Source organism: Lolium rigidum, chromosome 3 (genome assembly GCF_022539505.1).
Source record: "Lolium rigidum isolate FL_2022 chromosome 3, APGP_CSIRO_Lrig_0.1, whole genome shotgun sequence".
NCBI classification, from domain to species: Eukaryota; Viridiplantae; Streptophyta; class Magnoliopsida; order Poales; family Poaceae; genus Lolium; species Lolium rigidum.
The window spans coordinates 68,537,491-68,555,791 of record NC_061510.1 but is presented as its reverse complement, the minus strand read 5'-3'; the positions used below and the strand labels follow the sequence as shown (position 1 = coordinate 68,555,791).

Below are 18,301 nucleotides of genomic sequence, written 5' to 3'. Positions count from 1 at the left end.
CGAGCCCCGTTGGTATATCGATGCGGGAGGGATCGCGAGGATCTCGAGTTTAAGGCTGTGGTTAGATTTATCTTAATTACTTTCTTGTAGTTGCGGATGCTTGCAAGGGGTATAATCACAAGTATGTATTAGTCCTAGGAAGGGCGGTACATTAGCATAGGTTCACCCACACAACACTTATCAAAACAATGAAGATTAATCAGTTGTATGTAGCGAAAGCACTAGACTAAAATCCCGTGTGTCCTCGAGAACGTTTGGTCATTATAAGTAAACAAACCGGGCTTGTCCTTTGTGCTAAAAGGGATTGGGCCACTCGCTGCAATTATTTCTCTCGCATTTTACTTACTTGTACTTTATTCATCTCGTTACATCAAAACCCCTGAATAGCTTGTCACGCGAGCATTTACGGTGAATCCTTCATCAAAGCTCGCTTGTCAACACCTTCGCTCCTCGTTGGGATCGACATTCTTACTTATCGAAGATACTACGATACACCCCCTATACTTGTGGGTTATTAGGTATCAAGTTACGATGTCGAATTTGAGGAATGTTTGCTTGAACTTTTGCTCAATTAGAGTCATTGAGTTTGGCCTTATTGGCGTTTGACGATGAAAGACCGATACTTTGCTATCGGTCCTTGGAGCGTTGACTCTGTTTTGACAATCGGAAGAATTACTTTGACAATCGGAAGAATCGAATTGCACAATTGGAAAGTCAAAATTGGAAAAGTACTCTTCATTGATCAAAAGAGGGATTTTACAAAGAAAGAGCCGATTGCTCTCAAAAGGATGATCTACTGCCTAATGCACTACTACTAGCCCTGCGAATCCCTAATCTACGGGCCGTCGCTGCCCTCGTCGTCGCCGTCTGCGCCGCTATCGGTACTGTTGCCGGCGATATCCTCCTCGTCGGCTCTTCGAAGCCCTCGCGCGGGAGCTTCGTCTTCATCTTCATCGTCGTAGTCGTCGTTGTCTTCCGACCCGGCGCGGAGGCGTTTCGCCGGCGGGTACTCGTCGAGGAGGTGTCCTCCTCCGCTTCCTCGTCTTCCTCGTCGGAAGAGGAGAAGCGGCGTCCCGGGAGAAGAGGTCGTCGTCACTCTCCTCCTCCAACCCCCATCCACTAGGAATTGAGGTTGTCCTCCCGTCCGTCGGGGAGGCATCGTCCTCTCGACCGTCGGTGAAGATCCAATCCCTCTCGTCCCACCATTCCGGGCGCAGGGCTTCGTACTGCTGTCATCGGGTCGGAGCTCGGCTCCGGCTCGGCCGGAGGAAGAGGATTGGAAGGATAGGCCCGAGAAGGCGGAGGAGGAGGAGGAGTCCATGGTGGGAGAAGGGGTTTCGAGTGCTACGAGAGGAACGGAGGGATGAGGAGGCGATGAGGAAGAAAACGGCTCGGAGGAGTTTAAATAAAAAGGATCTAGTGAAAGGCGATTCAATGCTCTGTGGCGGTTTCGAAGACATGTCGCCAAAGCCGTCAAATCGTGCGGAGAAGTTGAGAAGGCAAGGCATCATGATGAAGGATCTTGTGACGGTTACGCTCTCGCCACGACGTGACCCTACGAAGAAAAAAACGAGTGGTTTTGAAATTATCATTACCAAAACCAGGGGGCATGTGTTATCACCGGAATTTAGCCGGAGCGGGAGATGGGCCGTAATTGAGATGGGCTTGGAGGATGTGCGCATGAAGTGTCTCTAAATCGGCCTCGTAGGACATTTTGGGCTAGATTGCCCGTGTATCTGTATATTATGGTAGATTAGAATTAAGAGATAGAGTTTAGCTCGTACACGGTTAGGTTTATTCCCGAATTAGAAAGTCCACGGACTATAAATATGTACCTAGGGTTATTGAGAAAGGAGGAGGACCACGTTCTACAACAAACACAATCTAGGCGCATCGCCACCCCTTGTTTCGAGGGTTTCTTCCGGGTAAGCATCATGTTGCCTAGATCGCATCTTGCGATCTAGGCGAGTATAGGTTTATTCGTTATCCGGTGTTGCTCGTGCTTGAAGCCTTGTTGATGGCGAGTAACACTACTTATCGTAGATGTTTTGGGGCATGCATCGTTGTTCTTCGATATGCTTGCTTAGCTATGCTTGCCCCTCGATGTCTAGCCGCCCTTACACCTATCTTAGGTGTAGGCGGCATCTTACTTCGTCTTTATTTAGTGGATTTGATCTGTTATAGTTGCTCCTTGTTTTTTAAGGATTAGTTTGATATCCGTATGGTTAGGCCTTGCAAACGGGTTGAACAATCCGGTAGTGCGTTGGGTATGGTTTGCCGATCTTAGAAGGGATGTTCCGAGGAATCGACTCCATGTTGGTTTTTAGGCCTCTTTTAGGGTTAGTTTTCCATCATCTTTCGTATCTGCTAGGCTCAACTACGTGTAGGATGTTCCGGTCATACGGTGAAAACCCTAAACTATCGTAGATCCATTTAGCTTAATATTATTGAAGCAGGATACCCATGTTATTACAAGATCTAACATGAACCATGGGTCAATCGGCTCTTTGAGCCGATGAGCGAGGTAACTCGAGAGCCGATCGAGGCATATTTAATGTTTACGTGTCTACCATGCAGTAAACTAATCGAAGCGATCCAACACCTTCCTGACCAGGTATAGGTCAGGTGGCACGTCCTTGCGACCGTCAGGACGTGTGCCAGAGCATTGCGGGCCGTTGACCGAGGGACCAGGGCCCACCAGCAGTCTTGGGAGCCTCCCGGCTCTTCGTGTTGCTCTTCGCTGCTCGCCGGTGGGTTTTGGCAGGCAACAGGTTCCCGTCCCTTCCGTTCCCACCCGCGGCCCAGCTTGCCGTTGGGAGATCCTACGCCGTTGCGCCTTCCAGCCACCGGATCTACATCACGTTGGAGAGATGCGGGCTACCACGAAGGTCTCCCGAACGCCATGAAAGCTCATCTTCTTCTCCAAGCCAATTCCACGAAGGACAAAGGCCTTTCCCTTTTGGCTATCTTTTCCTCCACTCCGGAGATGGCAAGCTCCACAACCACTTCACCAGCCGTGCGAAGGAGAAGCCCGGACCTCTTTAAAATCTTCCACAAAAAGTTCATCGAAGCACCAACCTCCAAGCCAACTAGGAGGTCACCCTCCATGAGTAAAAGCTCACAGTCTCTCAGTCGAACAAATCGTAATGGAGAGATCAACACTATGCAAGGATGCAAATCAAGAACAACAAAGATATTTAAATCCTTCACACCAAAATCCTACCAAAGCAACAAATCCTAGGGAGAAATTAGAGAGGAAGAAAAAAATGACTCAAAGATCTAGATCCCAAGAGTTCCCCTCACTTAGAGGAATCGATTCATGGAGATTGTAGATCTAGATGTCCTCTTCTAAATCCCTTAGGAAGATGCAAGAATCAATGGAGGGATGGAAGAGGAAGAAAACTTTTAAGGTTCAAGAATGGTGTAGAGAAACGTAGCTCAAAGAATAGTTGGCATAACATCCTCAAGGAGGAAGAATGGCTATTTATAGTCTAAGCCAGCGGTAAGCTTGGACACATAGCTCAACACATCGGACTATCATCACATCAACTTAGACCATATCTTGAATTTTTCTCTTGAAATCAAACTCTCAAGATCTTGATCATATTATATTCTTATCTTCAAATAGATGATCTTGATGCCAATACTCAAGATATATCATTATCTTCATGACATCCATACTTGAATCCAACACTTGGAATACAAGCTTACCCGTGGAACATTTCTTCATATAAACTCAATAAAAATATTAGTCTATAGGAATTGTCATTAATTATGAAAACCACACATAGGGGCAATATACCCTTATAACACCCAATACATGGAGCCGCTCCCGTGGGTGTCGGTGTTCCTCCCGAGAGGCCTACATTTAGGACGACGCCATCCCGGAAGACGACGACGTGGAGTACGAGCCAATGGAGGAGGCGGATCGAACGGGGGAGGAGGCGTCGCGCGCTCCATGTCCATCTCAAAGGCCGTGGTGCGCGCCAAGTGGATTGGCCCCATGGAGGCCATCCACATCTCGCGAGCGAGGCCACGGAGGCGCCGACACCGCTCGCGGCGAAGCGGCTACTACGCCTCCTCGGCGGCCAATGTGTGGCCGCCGGCGTAGGTTTTCATCGACTTCGGTGAGGAGGACTAAAAGCTGGCGGCGCCAGCGAGAAGGACCACATGCCTGCACACTATTATTTGTTTTCCTTTTTTCCTGCCAACTCTGAACTTTTGGGCCCACTTCTAGGCCCTATATATTATGTAAATTATGTTTATATATGTTTTCTGCGTCGATTTTTTTGCAGTTTGAGGTTGTTGTGGCCGCTGGCCTATTCGGGGACCGGTATAAATGAACCATTGTAGATACTATTAGGATCTTAAATGATGTCCATTGTTGGGGTTGCCTGTGGGAAAGCAGGACCGAAGCATCATCCTCTTGGGTGGACCATCGAAGTGCCAAATGCCACACTTTTTTTGCGAAAATTCCACCGTTCTATTAAAAATCATCAACATAAGTACAAAGATGCCTAAAAGTAATAAAAATTACAAATATTTCATTGGACCACTTGCGACGACTACAAACACTAGCGCAAGCCGAGGCGCGCCGCCATCCTCGCCCTCCATCACCGGAGCCAGGCAAAATTTGTCGTAGTAGAACTTGTTGTAGTAGGCAGACGGGAAGTTGTCGTGCTAAGGCCCCAAAGGACCATCGCACTAGAGCAGCAACCACCGCCAATGATGACAATCATAGATCGAAAGAGAGTGACCTAAAACCACACAATCAAACACGAAAGACGGACTGGATCACGAGAGAACCGCCGGACACACAACTCAACATGCCCTCCGTCGGTGCTAGATGCACCACCAGAGTGAGGATAGCACGGGGAGAAACTTATTTTGATTCAGAAAGTAGCCGTTGTTTTATCACCTCTCAACATCTCGAAGAAGACACCGAAAATAAACTAAACGAAGAAGCGAAACCTTCCTCGCCGACGAGAGGGCACGGTTCGCGACGTCTCCAAAACCCAGGAGGCTACCCGAGGCGGAGCGGACCAGAGGCCAAATGACACACTTTGACCTTTTGGTCTTAGCACACCTTGCAATGCAATGCTTATATAGTAAGTTAATAAGACTTGATCCGCTGGCTGTTGGAGCACGGATGAAACGTACTGCACACATGTGTGTGTCATGGAGATCTGCGCCGCACACATGTGGCTGATTATTTACTAAACTTGATTGAATCTAGCTGATCCTACAGTTTATTACAATGTTTGTCTGAATCCAGAAGGATCAGGTAAGCTTTAAATATTGACTGATATTGGTACTCAAGGGTTGTCTTGTTGTTCGAGCACACGTGACCTAGTACTATAGTATCTTGAAGAGATTGGCCAACACAGATTACAGAGCATAGCCATCAACGACGTTGAAGTGAAACTGATGCAGGCAGCATCAATGTGAGTTGTGTCCTTCAGGAGGAAATGCATGGCATCATTGGTGTTGGGTGCACGGGGAGTAGTAGTTCATGGTATGAAACTGCAAACATGAGTAGTAGTAGTAACCAGTACATGTAAAAGTCATTCCCAAGAAGAATTGCTAACTTGCCAGTAGCTGGAATCTCCAACTAGCTTGTATCTGAAGGAAGGGGTGGAGAAAAAAGAAGGCTCGTTTGTTCGATCCTTTCTCTTTTTGCCACCCCCCATGTCTGTCTATTTTACAACAGTGGTTTGGACATTTGGAGATAAATTCTTTGCTCTGTTACTTAGTCTAACGAAATTCTTTGTTATTACTACTAGTAGTATAGTACTAATCAGGAACTATATTCTTAATTGTTTTTGTTTTCTGCGAGCTAGCCTGTCTGTCCATCGTCGACTCGTCGTCTTCCTCGTTACTCGTGACGACGCTACAGTACTCCTCTTCTGCTCGAGTCCCTAGGCAAGCTGGGCTTCCGTGTGTATGCGAAGTGAGCCATCCCCTCTCGTTCCCACTCTGCTCTGCCGCTGCAGCTCAGCATCTTTCTCTTCCGGGGAGAGCAGCAGCAGCACTCCATTAAAGCAGCTCCTAAAGCTCAAGAAAAATCGTTTCTTTCCTTTAGACAAAGAAAAAGAAACCACCAAAAGCGGAAAAAGCCACAGCGGCAATGGCGCCGGCGTCCTAGAGACAGAGCAGAGCGGAGCAAAGTTTCAGCTCCCACAGTCTCTCACCTATCCACTCTCTCTCGCTATCTTGTTCGCCGGCCGGGAGCCGATTAATCCTTGGTTCGCGCGACAATGGAGGCGCCGTCGTCGTCGGACCAGTACCGCAGCTCCTCGTCCTCCGCGGGCAGCCCCTCCGCCGCCGCGGCTGCCGGGCGCAGGTACTACTTCCCCAGGCCTGGCCGGCCAATCTCCTTCGAGGACTCCCCGGACTGGGGGGACGACATCACCGCCGCCGGTCCCCACACCCTCACCTCCGCCTCCCTCGCCAGCAGCTCCTACCCGTCACCATCCCCCTCCCTCCCCGAGCCTCCCGCCCCCGCCTTCAGGGAGAGGAAGGTGGCCGGCGCCGCCCTCGTCTGGAAGGAGCTTACCGTCTCCGTCCGGGATGGCGGGCGCCGCTACTGCTCCGGCCGCGTCGTGAAGGGCTCAAGCGGCTACGCGCTGCCCGGGACGCTCACCGTCGTCATGGGCCCCGCCCGCTCCGGCAAATCTACCCTCCTCAGAGCCATCGCAGGTAGGTTACCCACTCCTACTGATTGATTCAGCTCGAGCTTCTGTCACTGAATATTAATTGATAGCTCTCACACGCTCGCTCACTCACTCACTCCACTCACTCAGGGAGGCTACGCGGCGCCGAGCGGATGTATGGTGAGGTTTTCATCAATGGCGTCAAGTCACCCTTACCATATGGATCATACGTAAGCTCTTCCTCAACGCTACTGTGATTTATTGCCCATCATATCGGCCAAATGTCATTGCTTGGTGCTTTAGCACATATATCACACTTCGTCAGTGATGGCTTTCATCAGTTTTTCATGTGTTTACATTGCTGAAAACTGATGCGCTACTGTTGTTGGAGCACTTTGTAGGGGTATGTCGATCGGGATGATGTGCTAATCGAGTCTCTCACAGTACGGGAGATGTTGTACTACTCGGCGCTCTTGCAGCTTCCTGACGTCTTCTCTTCGAAGAAGGCCGCCGTGGACGACGCAATTGCGGCCATGTCGCTGGGTGACTACGCTGACAAACTCATTGGTGGGCATTGCTTTGCGAAGAGGCTTCCGACTGGTGAGAGGCGGCGGGTCAGCATTGCGAGAGAGCTTGTGATGAGGCCGCATGTTTTGTTTATCGACGAGCCTCTGTATCACCTTGACAGGTTTGTTTCTCCTCTTTATAGTTATATTTACCTCTTCAGATTCTTACTGAAAAATAGTACCTGCTGCTCATGTGTCTGCTAGTGAGGAAAAGTATATGTTTAAGCTTATATTTCGGTCTACTAAGCATGGCATAGTATGGCATTAGTGCAGTCTTGTCACAAGATTTTTTTCCCATGGTATAGCAATACCTGTAGATTAAAGCACTTGCATTTATGTGACTTCTCTTTTGTTTCTTTTGATGCAGTGTTTCTGCACTCCTCTTGATGGTAACGCTGAAGAAACTTGCAAGCACAGGGTGCACTGTCATCTTCACAATGTATCAAAGCAGCACCGAAGTTTTTGGACTTTTCGATCGGATTTGCTTGCTTTCAAACGGGAATACCCTCTTTTTTGGCGAAACACTGGCTTGCCTGCAGGTGAATAGGCTAATCTTTTATTTATTACTTTAGTGAAACGATGGTATCCAATTACGTGGACAGATTTAACTTCCTGAATGTTTTTAGTTACATGCAAGGGTCATCTAAGCTACTTTCAAATAACATGATATGCTAATTGAGTGAGATGCTATTTGCTTAATTTCACTGAATCACCGATGTCTGTGTCCAAGTTGCATTGATACAAACTAATAAGCCCACGGAAAGTAGTATTGGCACAAGATATTCCATAAAAAAACTATATATTAATGAGAGCAGTTTCTACTTTCTTATATGATCCGTATTATATAGCACTCATGTTCAATTGTCCTATAGTCACTTTCTTTCTTCCTGCTGTTGATGACCCTGTTTTTTCAATACCTCATTGTATGGCTTTCTGTACTCTTCTTACTTGGCTTTTTTCTATTGTAGCACTTCTCAAACGCTGGGTTTCCATGTCCAATCATGCAAAGTCCAACCGACCACTTCTTGCGGGCAATCAATACCGACTTCGACAGAATCATAGCCATGTGCAAAAATCTGCAGGTATCTTTTGATTTTACTGTAACATAAATTTTGATTTTTTCCTTCAGTCTTTATACTCAACTCCATGGAGATATGTACCTTTATTGTAAGAGATTAAAACCTCTGTAGCTATTTACAGGATGATCAAGGGGATTTCTCATCAGTGAGCATGGATACTGCTGTGGCAATCCGGACACTAGAAGCAACTTACAAATCATCGGCTGAATCTGCGTCTGTTGAATCAATGATTGCGAAATTGACTGAGAAGGTATTACTGTCCTACACCCTTGAATAATATCTGAGAAATCCATGTTAAATTGTTATTTGCATATTGCATATACTACCCTCATAAAACTTGTTGCATATACATGTCCCTTCAAAAAGCATGGCTTTACATCTATCAAGCCTCTCATTTTTTTTCTACATGTTGTGATGCAGGAAGGTCATTACTTGAAAGCTAAAGGCAGAGCTAGTGATGCAGCAAGAGTTGGGATTCTCACTTGGAGATCATTGATAATCATGTCAAGAGACTGGAAGTACTTCTGGAGCAGACTTGTCTTGTATATGCTTCTTGCCCTGTCAATCGGCACAATGTTTATCAACATTGGCCATTCATTGTCATCTGTAGTGGTTAGTACAACTGCCTTATAACGTTTCAACTTACTGCCTGTTTTTATTTTTCGAGCAATTTTACTAAATCTATGACTTGATGCTTGAGATTGCTTTGTTTTGACAGGTTCGGGTTTCTTCAATTTTTGTGTTTGTTTCGTTTGTCATCCTTCTAAGTGTTTGTGGAGTACCTGCTCATATCGATGAAGTCAAGGTCAGTTTTTTAAGTCTTTAAAATGGAATTGCAACATTGTGGCCACTGCCTTCTGAATAGTTCTTATTTTTTCCACCAATGCAATTGTAGTTTATCGCTGAATGATGTACTCAAATTCAATGTAGAATATGTTGTTTCGAAAAACATTAAACACCAAAACCATATAAAATATCAAGTATGATGCATAATATACTAACATAGTGTTTCCTCCTATGCAGATATATTCCCATGAGGATGCAAATCAGCATTCTGGGACATCGGTTTTCCTACTAGGCCACTTCCTATCGAGCATCCCTTTCCTATTTCTGCTGTCCATCTCGTCCTCGTTGGTTTTCTACTTTCTGATAGGCCTCAGGAATGAGTTCAACTTCCTAATGTACTTCATAATCACCATCTTCATGTGCCTGCTGGCGAATGAAGCGCTTATGATGATTGTCGCGTACATCTGGCTTGAAACTTATAAGTGCACCTTAACCCTCATTTGCTTATATGTAAGTTCACATCCTTCTCTTCTTTCAAGTAGGCCAATATTGAATGGATCAACATTAAGTAACCATGACAAACTGATTCAGGTTATCATGATGCTGGTGGCTGGATATTTCCGGATCCGAGAAGCAATACCTTCTCCCGTGTGGAACTACCCGCTGTCCTACATGTCGCTCCACACTTATGCTGTCCAGGTAAGTAGCTTATGTTCTTCTTGGGTCGTCTGGTGTCCGCATGATCTGGCATGCTAACGAGCAATGCTGCAGGGCTTGGTCGAGAACGAGTATGTCGGTACGTCGTTCGCGGTCGGCGCAACAAGGACGATCCCTGGAGTGCAGGCCGTCCGAGGCTCGTATGACATCTCGTCGTCGACAGGCGCCAAGTGGGTGAACCTCCTCGTTCTGCTCCTGATGGCGGTCGGGTACCGCGTCGTCCTGTACGTCTTGCTCCGTCTAGATGTAAGGAGACATGTGAGGCTTGGCAGAGTGAGTTGGCCTACCATCCATACTGGTGCAGCTCCAAAATGAGCCGTTAGAAGTTCTTTTTTTTGGGGGGGGGGGGGGGTGATGTTTGGCTATTCCATATGCATGTATGTATGCACCTTTGATTCCTTCGTAGGTAGGCATGGAAAGAAGAAAGAAGAACTGGATTACTAGAAGGACAGTTATGTGTAACACAGATAAATACTGAACACGTGAAACCGTTTAGTATTGAAGAGTATTCATCAAATGCCTTAGCTGTGAGCACAGAGCACTTAAGGGACCCTTTGATTTGAAGGATTTTCCTAGGAATTTTCCTGAATTCAAGCTTACAAATGTTTCCTATGGTGGTTGTTTGATTCATAGGATTAAATCCCATGGGAATATTTTCTGAGAAATCTTGTGCACTAGACTTCATAGGAAACCTAACATTCACTTCCAACATCTTTTTCTTCCTTTGTTCCTGCTTGTATCAAAATGTAGGATGACACGGAGTCAAACAAATATTAGTGGATATGAACTTCTGTAGAATTAGTGGCCTTCACACTGCAATAATGCGCCTTTCCTGTTCTTGCATTTTTAAAGTCTCTGAAGCAAAGACCGAGCTCATATAACATCAAATGCCTCATGGTACGTAGGTTTCTCTAATTAGTAACCTCAAACCCAGAAAACATCAATGTGTTAACTAGTACTTTAGAGCACATTTTGGAGGAGTTGATCAAGGTATCAAACACTACTGTCAGATTACGGGGAGTATTATAATTGGAGAACTGGTGCCATCCATTCGATGTCTATTGCCTAGATCCGTAGGAGGGGGATGCCTCCAAACATGCTCATATATTCACCATACACCATGTACATATACCCTAGTCATCAATAAGAAATCATGAACCCATGGCCATAGAGCCTTCTCCTCTGGATAAACAAACAAACAGTAGCAAACATTCCATCCCAAAAATCAACTGACGGAAGCTTTGCCGCTCTCACCGGCAAACAAAGATGGAATGAGTAGCAATAGTGACCAACGAAATAGCAGCTTGCCACAACGGCATTGACAAGGTCACAAATATCGATCATGAGAGTAGTTCACTTCGGTAGAGTTTGAGGCCGTGTGTAAGTAAGAACATTCAGCAGCAACCTTAACCTTAACCCTTTGGGCGCTGACTTAACCTTAACCCATTTCGGAAAAAAAAAAAAGCAGCAACCTTAACCCTTTGGGCGCTGACTGACCATCTGGCATTTTTCTACCTATGAAAATGATACATATTTCCAAGACATATTCTTGAAAATTCTGTAAGCCGGCTACTAGCATATCCTAAAACGTCAAACAAGGGGTCGCATACAACTAGTTCCCCTCGTATCGATTACAGGGAGCATGTGATGAATCACTCAGCACGTGAAATTATTTAGCAACGGAGAGTATTGATCAAATTCATTAACCAGCACTTCAGAGCTAATACATCATCAAAAGCATCATGGTAAGTGCCTCTAATTAGTAACCTGGAGCTCAGAAATCATCAGCAAGTTAACTAGCACTTGAGAGCTCGAACCCCTCACACCAAGTTGATCAACATACTACAGGCGAATTCAACATTAAACATATCTCATAATGGAACTACCCAAGCTTAGGTGGAAACCTCAAACACCAAGGATCAGTTGCAACGAAGCCACCACCAGACACTCCTTCAGCTACCCTGCTGCAAAACCCGATGCTGTTAGATAATTCAACAGTAAATCAAATAGGTTGAACAGTAGATGTCAGTAGACGTACTTAGTATTTAAGACCGCCTTTTTCTCTTCGAGCTCCCCCCCTCAGTCTTGGAACTTGGTGTTTCAAGGTCACTCAAATATTTCTTGCACTCATGCACATTTGCAGGCATTTTATGACCCTTTGGGAGGGTTTTACATATTATATCCAGCAGGTGATCAAATGATTCATCTGAAATCTTGAATTTTGATTTAAATTCCATCAATTCTTTAACGGTGGATATACGCGAGACTTCAGTTTGACTATGAAGGGGCTCCTCTGTTCTGGTAGAACGAACTGCAGGAGGCTCTCCATGTTCAGTCCATCTAGTATAGCCTAGCATGAAACCCCATTTCAAAAGGTGGGATCTCACCAGCGGTCGCTTGTGCATAATTCTGTTGCAGCACTCGTCACATGGGCACTTCACACCTAGCTGGTTGGCGTTAGGCATAATCTGGAAAGCGCGATCGAGAAATGCATCTGTGTTGCGCACCCACTCGGCAGAATGGCGCCCATGTTCGCTCCACCCACTGCATCCAACCACGTTGCTCTTCCTCAGACATGTTGAGCTAGTCAGAAAACTGAAACCAGAATGCACACGTCACAGTCAATTTCCCCAAAAGAGATTTTTCAGAAGAGTATAAGATTGCAAAAATGAAAGGAAACAACCAACTATCTTCAGTTTGTTAAATCACATAGCAATGAAATCAATGGCAGGTTTCTAAAAAAGCAAAACAAGGGAGGTCCCAGACAATATCTTTGTAACACCATGATATATTATCTCCAGTCATGCACTAGAAAAATAATACATCATTGCATCTAGCTAAAACGAGATTGTTGCTGCAAACACTACACCACAGTAGTAGAGCTTTGCAGAAAGAAGCAACTGAGACAACTGACATTTTATCCATGATGCACCCGGCACCCTTAATACTACTATTATACTTCTGAAGTATTCAAATTCGATAAGCGTGTGATTAGCATTCGCTTTTGAATAAAGGAAGCACCACTCATAAGTCACACAAATAGACAAATTAAAACCTTATATATCACACAGCAACTAGTTCAAAGATATGAGAGCAGCGAACACTTCAGATCATCTGAGAGAACAAGCTTACCCCAAAGTAGGAAGGCTTGGGCTCTATGATTGCTCCAGAGAAGTGGAAAAATATTTGGATGTCTCGGGCTCAGAGCTTACTAGCAAGTTAGCTAGTAGCTAACAATGTTGGCTGCAAACCAAGAAGGGCAGGTGCTGTCAGTATACAAGGGTCCAAACAAACTTGGCTCGAAAAAGGATTTTCTAATGCACAACACCTATCCAGACAAGAAAGTGCAAAAAATAGGTAAAAGCCTCTTGTAGATGCTTGCCTGATCAAATATTGTACCAAATAATACATGTATAAAAAGCACAAACCTGAGCAGAAAATTACTTCACAGCCACTACCATGGACCTGCAAGTTCACAAATGAAGGATGCATTAGAGCCACAAATACATCCGATCCAAGTATATGAAGTAAAACTGATGTGAGTGCAATTTAAATTTGACAAACATAATGTGATTAGATCTTTTAAGCATACTGGTAAGATACCCATGCTACGCTATGACAAAAAAAAATGATGTGAAACATGGTTTAGTTATATATCAAATTCATTCATTTTGATGCTTTCATTTACCGGGGGCAGTAGTAGATGAGCAAGGCTTGAAAAAGAGTGAACGGACGACCCCAACTAAGTATAAGTAGCAGAAAAAAGATAATGCTTACCTTTAGATTTCATATAGCACATAAACAATAGTTTACTGACAATGATCTAAAAACCAGTTTTTTCTCTTTTGACAGAGCAATTTGCAGAGATCTAGTAGTCAATCGCACCATCATTATGCGATGTTAGTGATGAATACAGTTTTATATTACCTTACTTCAAAGAAAGGAGTACAAAAATGTGGTAGAATTATGCACATGTCAACAATCTAGACACCTGTCATGATAGGCATGGATGTGGAGGAGAGAATAAACGGTAACCATGATACAGAGAGAACGGTAGGAGCTCACATGCTTAAAACTATGACACTTTTTTTTTTCTATCAAATGCTACCCAACTGAATAACATTAAAACTCAGCTCCTCTACAAACTCTAACGACGCAGGACTCAGATCTAACCTCGCCATGGGTACTTCATGAACGGAAACATAATCAGACACACAGAACTATCTAGTCAGGCTCAACCACCACCCGGGAATCACCCGTGCCATAACCCAGGGGCGGATATAGGCATGGGGCAACTAAAGCTAAAGAAGCTCTTTTGTCTAATTTTCGGTTCATAACGGCATGGCCCCAAGCTTCGAATCTGCAAAAAATGGAGTCTTCTACTCAACCTAGCTCATTTGGCCCTAGGGTTTGGAAGATCCTAACTCCACCACATAACCTGCCGAGAGAAATACTTCCTATCTGGATTCTAGAGCGGTAAACCCAAAACGAAAATACAGATCTGTGAGGAAGAAAAGGAACCTGGGCAAAATCGCAGAAAATCTGGAGGAGGGAGTTAACTAGGCTCTTGGCGAGGAGAGGTGGCGAAGCGTGTCTACTCGCGGTGGTCGGAGGAGGCAGCGGCGACAGAGTTGGGGCAAGTATCAGCGTCGGCGGGGGCTTGCTGGAGGCAGCGGCGCGGCGGAAGGCAGGGACGGTGGCGTGAATGCTAGGTGCCTAGGTCATCGACATTGGGGAAAGGAGATGCCGATAGAGCTTTTATGGAGGGTGAGTGAAATTAGCGCGCGCGCCCAGCTCAAAACGTCTCGCGCCATCTCGCGGCTAAGTTTCACTTGGGCAGCAAAATGAAAGATGTGGTTGGCCCATATTTTCAGACTGCAATTGGCCTCAGCTATCCAATGCTACTAATTGAAATAACAATTAATATGCTTGATTATATAACTCAACTCCTCTAACAATGCTCCATGATACCTTTTGTGTAGAATGATATTATCGCTTATGTCTTAGAGACACTTCAATGCCCATTTATTGGCTGTGCATATCATTGCAATATTCAAAAGTGAGTAAAAATATATCCGACTTTTTTTATTTTGTGTAGCCCATAATAATAATAAAATCGCATGGTGATTTTGCATGCTTTTAGGATATATCACGGGCAAAGTCCATGATTGTTTTCAATTTTTTAAAACTCATAAATATGATTGTTGAATTTCTTCTTATATATAGAGGGATTGCTGGATCTCATGTGCTAGAAAAACTTTTAACTTTACTCATCAATTCAATCAACTAATTACTTCACATAAACATGCTTTCAACCCATATCCTTTCTACATAACTACTATGCTCAACATAAGATTCTTATACTCAACACTCCTCGGACAGAAACATTGTCAAATAACTTGCCCTTTACAGAAATACTGTGATAAACAAAAGATTCTTATACTCAGCACTCCTCGGATGGGAAACATTGTCATATAACTTGCCCTAAATTTCAGCATTGAAAATAAATTCAATGTTTATCTCTTTTACAGTACTATGATAAACATAAGACTCTTATACTCAGCACTCATCGGATGGGAAAAGTTGTCATATAACTTGCCCTAAACTTTGGCATTACCAAAAAAAAATCTCAGCTTATATTTTTTTTATAGAACTATTGTGATAAACAAAAGATTTTTATACTCAACACTCATCGGATGGGAAACATTGTCATATAACTTGCCCTAGAATTTGGCATTAACAAAAACAATGTCAATGCATTTTTTTTTATAGAACTACTATGACAAATATAGGACTTTTATACTCATCACTCCTCAGGTGGGAAACATTGTCAAATAACTTGCCCTAAACTTTGGCATTAAGAAAAACAATTTCGACTTATATCTATCTTATACTCAGAATCTTGAGGAATAAATCGATGGTATAGAACACTCCCACACCCATGCGCGTGCGTACAAAATCCACTCTCTTAACAAAAAAACAATTTTAACTTATATCTCTTTTATAGAACTACTGTGATAAACACAATATTTTTATACTTAACACTCCTCGGATAGGAAACATTGTCATATAACTTGCCCTAAACTTCTTCATCAACAAAAACATTGTGTGCATATTTTCAGGTTTGATCGTTGGAATAGGAGTTGGTAGTGGGACATGAGCTATTATTGTACTTCCCCTAGCATTCCTCTTGACAAGGAAGCTTAGGCATCAAAGAAAACAAATGTTGAAGCGTAAGTTCCTTGTGCAAAATTGTGGGCGGGCTGACATTGCAGATAGAATGATTATAACCTTGGAAGAGCTAGAAAAGGGTGCAATTTTTTTTTTGATAAAACTTGTGAGCTTGGTGGTGGGGGCATGGTACGGTCTACAAAGGGATTTTATCGGACCTCCATGTCGTTGCCATCAAGAAACCAAAAAAATGATTCAAAAGGAGATTGATGAGTTCATCAATGAGGTTGCTATCCTATCACAAATCAACGATAGAAGTGTTGTCAAACTATGGTTATTGTCTTGAAACAGAAGTCTCGATGTTGGTCTATGAGCTCATATCCAATGGAACCCTTTACGATCATTTGCACATCAATGAACCAAATGCATTGTCATGGGATGATCGGTTGCAGATATATGCAGATAGAAACTTAGACAACCAAGTCAATGGCCTATCTTCACATGATAGTAATATAGTATCAATACCTATTATACGTAGATATATCAAGTCTGCTACCGTACTATTGGATGATACTCTAGTAGCAAAGGTAGCAGACTTTGGAGCATCAAGATCAAGGTTTAAAATAGCGTGCTAAATGAAATAACGTCGGCCTCCTTCAAACGCTATGGACGCTATATCGTGCTAATTGCGTGCTATATTTAAAATAGCGTTTTAAAAAAAAACATCAAATATAGTCTAAAAATAAAGGATTTCGCTAAAAAAGTTGGATATTTAGTCCAAAAATGACTGAATCATACATACATAACCACATACAACAAATAGATCTCCAATTTTTTAGAAGGCTAACATCAGTATTTCACAAGGCAACAACATAGTATAAATTATTTATTAAGAATCATCAACATTAGCGATATTAAGTTCTATTCTAGAAGAGGAACCAACATATTGCAGTTCATCACCACGAAAAAGTGAAAGCAACTTAGATTGAAAAAATAGCGCGCTAACGCTATGAAGTTTTTGCACGATATATCATGCTATTTCATAAATAGCCATAGCGAGCAAAATTACTAAAATTTAGCGTAGACCCTCCAAATATGCTATTGCGTGGTATTAGCGGAGAAATAGCGCGTTATTTTAAACCTTGATCAAGATACGTTCTCGTTGATAAATCAGGTTTAACAACAATGGTGCAAGGCACAAGAGGATATTTGGACCCTATGTACCTCTCCACGGGGAGGATCACGGAAAAAAGTGATGTTTACAGCTTCAGTGTCATGCTTATAGAACCTGCTAACTAGAAAAAAAATGCATTCTCATATTTTTCTTCGGAAGGTGACGGCCTTGTTGGACATTTTGCTGCCTTGTTTGCAAAAGGAAACTTGCCTCTTATACTAGATCCACAAGTTGTGGACACAAAATTAGGAAAAGTAGTGGAAGACGTGGCTAAGCTTGCATTGGCATGCATGAAATTAACGAAAGGATCATCCAACAATGAGAAGTGTCGAGTTGACACTGGAAGGTCTTCAAGCATCCAAGTCTTATGTAATGTGGTGGAGGAGGCATCACATGAGAATGGTGCTGGAAAGAGCGTCCTAACTTCTACATGCTTTCCGAATACAAAAGAATCAAGATGACAATACAGTATGGAAGAAGAGTTTGTTCAATCAGCAAAGTATCCTCGGTAGTTCTATTTATGAATGAGCATTGTAAGTAAGAGGGGAATAATAATGTAGCCCTCCCTTTGTTTATATGGCTTTATTTGTATCATGTGTCCATAGCAGAGTGTACTAACTGTGGTCTGTGGTGTCATATCCTAGTTAGAACTAGATAACTGGTGCCATCCATTAGGTGTCTATTGCCTGAAGGCACTTGTTTCAGGTATAGGGCATGTGATGAATCACTCGGACATACTGAACACTAAAAGTCATTTAGTACTTAAGAGTATTCATAACATGCGTTAACAAGAATTTAAGAGCTAATACATCATCAAAAGACTCATGGTAGGTGTCTCTACATAGTAACCTGGAGCTCAGACATCATCAATGTGTTAACTAGCACTTAGAGCTCCAATCCATTCACATCGAATTGATCAACAAAAGTACTAGGACACTCAACAGTCAACATTAAACATATCTCATAATGGAACTGGTCGTCTTTGGTGGGAACATCCAATACCAAGATCAATTGCAACGAAGCCACCACCAGACAATCCTTCAGCCACCCAGCTGCAAAAAAAGATACTGTTAGATGCTCCCTCCTGCTCAAAATATGTTGCATATAAAGTTTGGTCAAAGTCAAATTTTATAAAGTTTAACCATGTATATTGAA

The 18,301-nt window shown here is 43.5% G+C and overlaps 1 protein-coding gene across 1 annotated transcript; it reads left to right on the top strand.

Moving 5' to 3' along the window:
* The first annotated feature begins 6,257 nt into the window (after positions 1 to 6,257).
* LOC124696617 (ABC transporter G family member 3-like) lies at positions 6,258 to 10,119 on the top strand. The gene is made up of 11 exons (XM_047229324.1): positions 6,258 to 6,699; positions 6,804 to 6,883; positions 7,055 to 7,341; positions 7,587 to 7,758; positions 8,188 to 8,301; positions 8,420 to 8,548; positions 8,719 to 8,910; positions 9,017 to 9,103; positions 9,322 to 9,594; positions 9,676 to 9,783; positions 9,856 to 10,119. The coding sequence occupies exons 1-11, from the start codon at positions 6,258 to 6,260 to the stop codon at positions 10,114 to 10,116; spliced, it is 2,145 nt and encodes a 714-aa protein (XP_047085280.1). The 3' UTR covers positions 10,117 to 10,119.
* Positions 10,120 to 18,301: the final 8,182 nt, after the last annotated feature.

What these genes read in the sequence shown, in the direction of transcription:
- LOC124696617 (XM_047229324.1), top strand. Translation starts at nt 6,258, where the DNA reads ATGGAGGCGCCGTCGTCGTCGGACCAGTACCGCAGCTCCTCGTCCTCC. An exon ending in AAACACTGGCTTGCCTGCAG is followed by an intron (nt 7,759 to 8,187) that starts GTGAATAGGCTA and finishes TTTCTATTGTAG; the next exon opens with CACTTCTCAAACGCTGGGTT. An exon ending in TTGCGAAATTGACTGAGAAG is followed by an intron (nt 8,549 to 8,718) that starts GTATTACTGTCC and finishes GTTGTGATGCAG; the next exon opens with GAAGGTCATTACTTGAAAGC.